The 6,211-nt window shown below is 51.0% G+C and overlaps 1 protein-coding gene across 1 annotated transcript in view; it reads left to right on the forward strand.

Annotated features, from left to right (window-relative positions):
- The window catches only part of ankrd33ba (ankyrin repeat domain 33ba), a 12,470-nt gene extending 6,259 nt beyond the window's left edge, over positions 1-6,211 (forward strand). The window contains exons 2-6 of the mRNA XM_062479969.1: positions 2,829-2,958; positions 3,159-3,299; positions 3,757-3,898; positions 4,178-4,376; positions 4,695-6,211. Coding sequence (XP_062335953.1) covers positions 2,829-2,958; positions 3,159-3,299; positions 3,757-3,898; positions 4,178-4,376; positions 4,695-5,234 — 1,152 coding nt within the window. The 3' untranslated portion in view covers positions 5,235-6,211. The remainder of the gene's footprint in view (positions 1-2,828; positions 2,959-3,158; positions 3,300-3,756; positions 3,899-4,177; positions 4,377-4,694) is intronic.

The raw sequence follows: 6,211 nt of genomic DNA on the forward strand, positions 1-6,211 counted from the left end.
TGACCGGTGGGGATCTCATTCTATTATGACTGTAACTGTTAGCTGCTCCTGGCATTCTCTAATCCCTGCTCTCCTCTCTCTGTCCCCCCCCACACACATCCCTTGTGGTGTGGGGGGTTTGAGTTGTCAGCACCTGCCTGGTCGTCGGTCAGCCAACGCTGGACCTGGTCGCGAGTCTCCCGGTCCTGTCCTACATCTATAAAGTTGAATAATGGATTTTGGTGTTTTAACCCTTGTGCTGCCTTCAGGTCACATGACCCAAAGGTTCATAACGAACCACCGTTGTGTTTACCCAATTTTACCCAATACAAAAACAAATAAAAATAATTTTCTTTTAACCATTGCAATGTGGGGGGTCTGAGACAGCCCAACAGTTAAAAGAAAATGCTTCACTTTGTTTTTGTAGGAGGTAAATTTGTCGCAATACGACGGTGGGTCACAATGACTGATGGGTCAGAATGACCCGAAGATAACACAAGGGTTAAAAACCCATCGACACTGTATGACTATGTTTAGCCTGTGTTCTGCTCCTCTCTCCCACCAACCGTCTCTGGAGGAGGGGATCCCTCTCTGAATTGCTCCTCCCAAGGTTTCTTCCATTTTTTTTTCTCCTATTGAGAGTTTTTTGGGAGTTTTTCCTTGTCTTCCTTGAGGGTTTAGGTTGGTTGAGGGGCAGTTCTATGGGCATATGTGAAGCACTCTGTGACATGCTTGCGTGTAAAAAGGGCTATACAAATACATTTGATTTGATCTTTTATACATCACCACACACATACACCCACACACACACCCACAGACACACTGAACACCAAACCTGTCGATAAGACACTGTAGTCAAACACAGACACACACACACCCACAGAACACCCCCCCCCCCCCGACACACACCCACACACACACAGGAGCACCAAACCAGTCAATAAGGCTTTGTAGTCATACTGACCCACCCACACACACACAGCCACACACACACACACACACACTCCCCCTCTCTCTTTTTCCTGAAAGTGCCTCTTTCTCTGATTGTTTCAGCAGTGCTGAGCCCTGAGTGTTTGTCTCTGGTTATTTTTAGCCCTTTAGCCTTACTCCCAACCCACAGCGTTGCACAATATGGTGGGTTAATTCTCTATACCTTATGTGCTTGTGTGTGATTGCATGCGTGTGAGTGTGTGTGTGTGTGTGCATGTAAATGCTTACTAAACTTTGTGATTACCCCAGACATACTGCAGGGTGTGAAAAAAAGTTCATGAGGAACCCAGAGAGAGTTCTGGAGAGCTGCCAGGGAGAAGCAACCTTCAGCAAACGATCCTCTCAACCCCCTAACCCACACGCCCCACTCTCACCCCTAACCCACACCCCCCACTCAACCCCCTAACCCACACGCCCCACTCTCACCCCTAACCCACAGCCCCCACTCTCACCCCTAACCCACACGCCCCACTCTCACCCCTAACCCACACGCCCCACTCTCACCCCTAACCCACACCCCCCACTCAACCCCCTAACCCACACACCCCACTCTCACCCCTAACCCACACCCCCACTCTCACCCCTAACCCACACCCCCCACTCTCACCCCTAACCCACACGCCCCACTCTCACCCCTAACCCACACCCCCCACTCAACCCCCTAACCCACACACCCCACTCTCACCCCTAACCCACACCCCCACTCTCACCCCTAACCCACACCCCCCACTCTCACCCCTAACCCACACGCCCCACTCTCACCCCTAACCCACACGCCCCACTCTCACCCCTAACCCACACCCCCCACTCTCACCCCCAACCCACATGCCTGCTAGCGTCCGTCTGTCTGGGTGTTCTGCAAGGGTGTAGAAGCCTTTCCATGCTTCTAACAGAATGTGTGCCCTGGTCCTGACGTGTCAAAAGGCTAGCACTGAAAGTCCCACACTATGCTAACTATAGCACAACTATACAAAACCAGTGCTTTTCCAAAGGTTTGTGGAAATGAGCGGTCAGTAGATGAGGGGCACACAAAGACACTTACATCCACACACACACACACACACACACACACACACACACACACACACACGGCTCTTAGATATTGATATTTGGTTTAGTGTAATGACCATTTTAAAGCAAGCAAACTGTCTATGTTTTGGAGTGTGCCTTGTGGATGAAGCAACTTTGGAGAGAGAGAGAGAGATGGGGAGATTTAAACTTTGGTAGTGGTACACATACACGTACCTTCAGCTGGTGTCATTCAGTCCTAACCTGAGAAGCAACTTCCTCCATTACCCCTCCCTCTCTCCTTTTCTCTTCCTCCTCTCCTCTCCCCTCCCCCCCTCAGCCATCCCTGACGGTAAACTACAGTTTGTTTTGGATAAGGAAGTGTGGATCTTCCAGAAAGTCCTGCGATCTTCACATGAATTTCCAGACTGTGTACACATCACACACACGCACGCTTATGTTCTGAAAACAGTTCCAGTGATATGAGATCAGAAGTGTGTACAGTTACAAAAGACTTCTTGTTTATATGCTGGTATTAGTTTTGGACAGAAATCAAAGAACCCTTTGATTTCTAAATATGCACACGCACACACACGTACAAATTTTTTGCATAGACATCAGGGAGTGCTGGGAGTACTGTAGGCTTTCCCAACAAAGTTGAACTGGATCTCCCAGGGACTAAACCCGGGATGAAACTAAACCTCAGTTTGTGTGCCTGGGTTTCTTTTCACATAATCCTTTCATTCTAGTGCCAGGGCTGTCCAACAGCATGGGGCCTCTTGAACTGCGACCATACCTTTTAAAAGACTGCATGGTTCATCTGAAGTGTTTTGTCTCTCTGCGTCTCCCAGACAGGATTGATGGTGGCGTGTTACCAGGGCTACGTGGACGTGGTCATCGCTCTGTCTCAGTGTCCTCACCTGGATGTGAACTGGCAGGACCACGAGGGAAACACCGCCCTCATCACTGCCGCACAGGCAGGTAGGGATCGCACGCACGCACTCACACCGACACAAACAAGCGCTCCTGTTTCTCAGTCCCGAGTTTCACAACACTCTCTCCGTTTCTCTTTCTCTTCCCTCTCTCTGTCCTTTCTCAACCGTCCCTCTCCCCCCCCCCTCCCGCTCCCTCCCTCCGTCCCTCTCTCTACCTCCTCCATCCCTCCCTCCCTCCCTCTCCAGGACACATCATGATCAGTAACTACCTGCTGAACTACTTTTCTGGGCTGGACGTAGAGAGGAGGAACTGTCACGGCTTCACGGCTCTCATGAAGGCAGCCATGCAGGGGAGAGTGGAGTGCGTTTGCGCCCTGATGATGGCAGGTAGATACGGCCGCACTCGTATGCACCCTCACACATGTAGGCACAGGCCCCACATGAACACACACGCCTACCACACCCACACACACACACCAAGTACACCGTCAGTACATTTACGTCACATTTACATTTAGTCATTTAGTCATTTAGCAGACGCTCTTATCCAGAGCGACTTACAGTAAGTACAGGGACATTCCCCCCCGAGGCAAGTAGGGTGAAGTGCCTTGCCCAAGGACACAATGTCATTTGGCACAGCCGGGAATCGAACCGGCAACCTTCTGATTACTAGCCCAATTCCCTAACCGCTCAGCCATCGGACACCCAACCATACACACACAGCGCGCGCGTGCACACACGACACCTACTGGGCTGTGCATCTGCCCCCCCCCCCACCCTTATCCTTTTCTCCCTGGCTCACGTTTCTCCTCCTCTCTCAAAACCCCCCCCCCCCCCTTTTAAGGAGCGGACGCGTACGCCAGGGATTTCGGGAGGGGCCTGACCCCGAGGGAGTGGGCGTGGTTCACGGGCAGGTACGACACGGCGTGGGTGATGACGCGCCTGCAGACGCGGCCCTGCCCGCACCAGATGTGTGACGCCTACAGGTACAGACTCGCCCTGACACGGCCGCACGCATGTTCACGTGACAATGTGACTTTTTGGTCATTCAGATGGCGCTGAAAGAAAGTACATCTGAAAATCAAGAATTAGCAGTGCATAATTCCAGTGTTTTGGTGGTGAGAGTCAAGGAAAGGCCAGTGTTTACTAGTCGGTAAATGCAAAGCACTAAACCAGGACAACTTCAGCGTGTGTGTGTGTGGGGGATGTTGTTGTTTATGATCTAGTTGTGACATCGCAGAGGACTGTTGTTGTTTTTGTTCTAGTCCAGAGTGGCCTCACCTCGCCGCCCTGGTGGCCAAAGCCAAGGAGCCGCGTGGTTGTCTCAAGCGTCTGTCCGACACGGTCCGCGGCGCTCTCAACTTCGCCAACGTCACCGAGCCCACGGAGGACGGCGTCCTCGACCACCTGGTCACCGTGACGACAGCCCTGGGGAGCCCCTTCGTGGCCGTGGCGTGTCGCACGGTATGACCGCTCGTCGGCTGTCGTCCGTCGGTCTTGTCTCTCTCCCTCCGTTTGAGCCGTTGTGCACTGTCAGCAACACGGGTCAGATAGAGGCTGGCGTCTCACCTCCTTGCACACATCTTTGGGGTTTTCCTCCTCTTCATATCCGCCTTCTCTCCGTCTCTCCCTCTCCCTCTCCCTCTCCCCCTCCCTCTCTCACTCTCACTCTCACGTCCCAGTTCCTCTCCCAGTTGCCAGCTGGGGAGGTTGGGGTGCGGAAGTTTTTGTTGTTGTTGTGTGCCCTGTAATCCGTTGTAATTCTCCCTGTCTGCTGTGCAGGTGTGCCCCGACAGCCCGCCGTGCGTGGGCAGACGCCGCCACGCCGTCCCCGAGATCCTCCGGCGCCAGCGTGCCAAGGAGCTCCACGCCCTCAACCCCGAGCGGATCGACCACCACCACAAACTCTTCCAGAACGCCCGCGTCACCCTGCTGCCCAGGCCCCCTCGCGACCGCCGGGCCAGCCTGCAGGCGCAGTCCCTCAGCCCCAGCGCCTCCAACCCCAACCTGGGCCTCCTGGCAGCCAGCTCCTCCCAGGCCCTGCGTAGAACCAGCCTGCTGCCCCTCAACATGGTGAGGCGGAGCAGCGTGCGCCCGGGCCTGTCCGTGCCCAAGGTGCGGATCTGCAAGGCGCCCACGCCCACCTACGAGCCGGAGCGGGTGAGGAGGAAGAGCAGCGCCAAGGAGGGGAACCACCTGCTCCAGATCCCCAAGTGGAGGTACAAGGAGCTGAAGGAGGAGAGGAAGAAAGCAGAAGAGGCAGAGCGGAGGAGGCTGGAGGCCGCCACCAAGAAACACCTGGCTGCCGGGAAGAGGAAATGACATCACGAGGAAGCACAAGGAAAGAGGTGACCAGGACATAGGACTAGAGGGTCTTTGATACTTGAAACGCTTATTCGATAACTTATTTGGGGTATTTATTCCCGTTGATTTTGTTCTTCCTCTCGTTTTTATAAATGTGCTTTATTTTGTACTGCTTATGATTCAGGGGATCAGAAAGATGTTTTTGGATACAATCCGTCGTCTTGATCAAGGAAACCTGTTTGGTGAGCTGCTTTCCTGTTGGTTTACACTCCAGTGTGAGAGTGTGGAGGGTAGATTTCCAGGACAAGGGTGGAAAGCCCCTGTCTTGACTCTGAGGTTAAAAACACAAACAATCACTGAGAAGTGAACAGAAACAGATATACCTGTATCGAACTCTAACACTCGTAAAATAGTCGATCAAAAAGCATGTTGAATTGAATTAATGTGCTTGGGGTTCTGTCTTTAAAACAAGAACTGAACATTCCTGTATGTCATATTGACTGAAAGTGAAAGATAAGCTTAAAGACTAGTAACTTTTACCTGAGCAATAACTATTGTTTTTATTTTGTATCTCGCTTTAATATTATAATAGCAGCTATTTTCTCCGCATTTTTTAAAGAGCAATCGTATGAATGTATTTTGCATCTAGAATGTACCTAATCAGGCATTTTTTTTAGATACGAAGATGGCTTTTATTTTCTACTACAATATATTTTATTTTGACACTTAAAATGTGAAATGTATTTTTCTTAATTAAAAATGCATTCCAATGCTACACACTGTTGTAATCATACACTATATCTACTGTTGGATTTTGGGAGACAACTGGAATTATATTCTAACTGTTTATGTTATTACTGTAATGTCATAACTGTACATACTAGCTGTACGTTATAACTGTTTACATTATGATGTTATAACTCTTTACGGTACAGCTCAGTGGGATTCTACTCTGGCGTTAATAAATATTGTAAAACGGCTTGTTTTACTTTGGA

This window comes from Osmerus eperlanus, chromosome 15 (assembly GCF_963692335.1).
Source record: "Osmerus eperlanus chromosome 15, fOsmEpe2.1, whole genome shotgun sequence".
NCBI lineage: Eukaryota > Metazoa > Chordata > Actinopteri > Osmeriformes > Osmeridae > Osmerus > Osmerus eperlanus.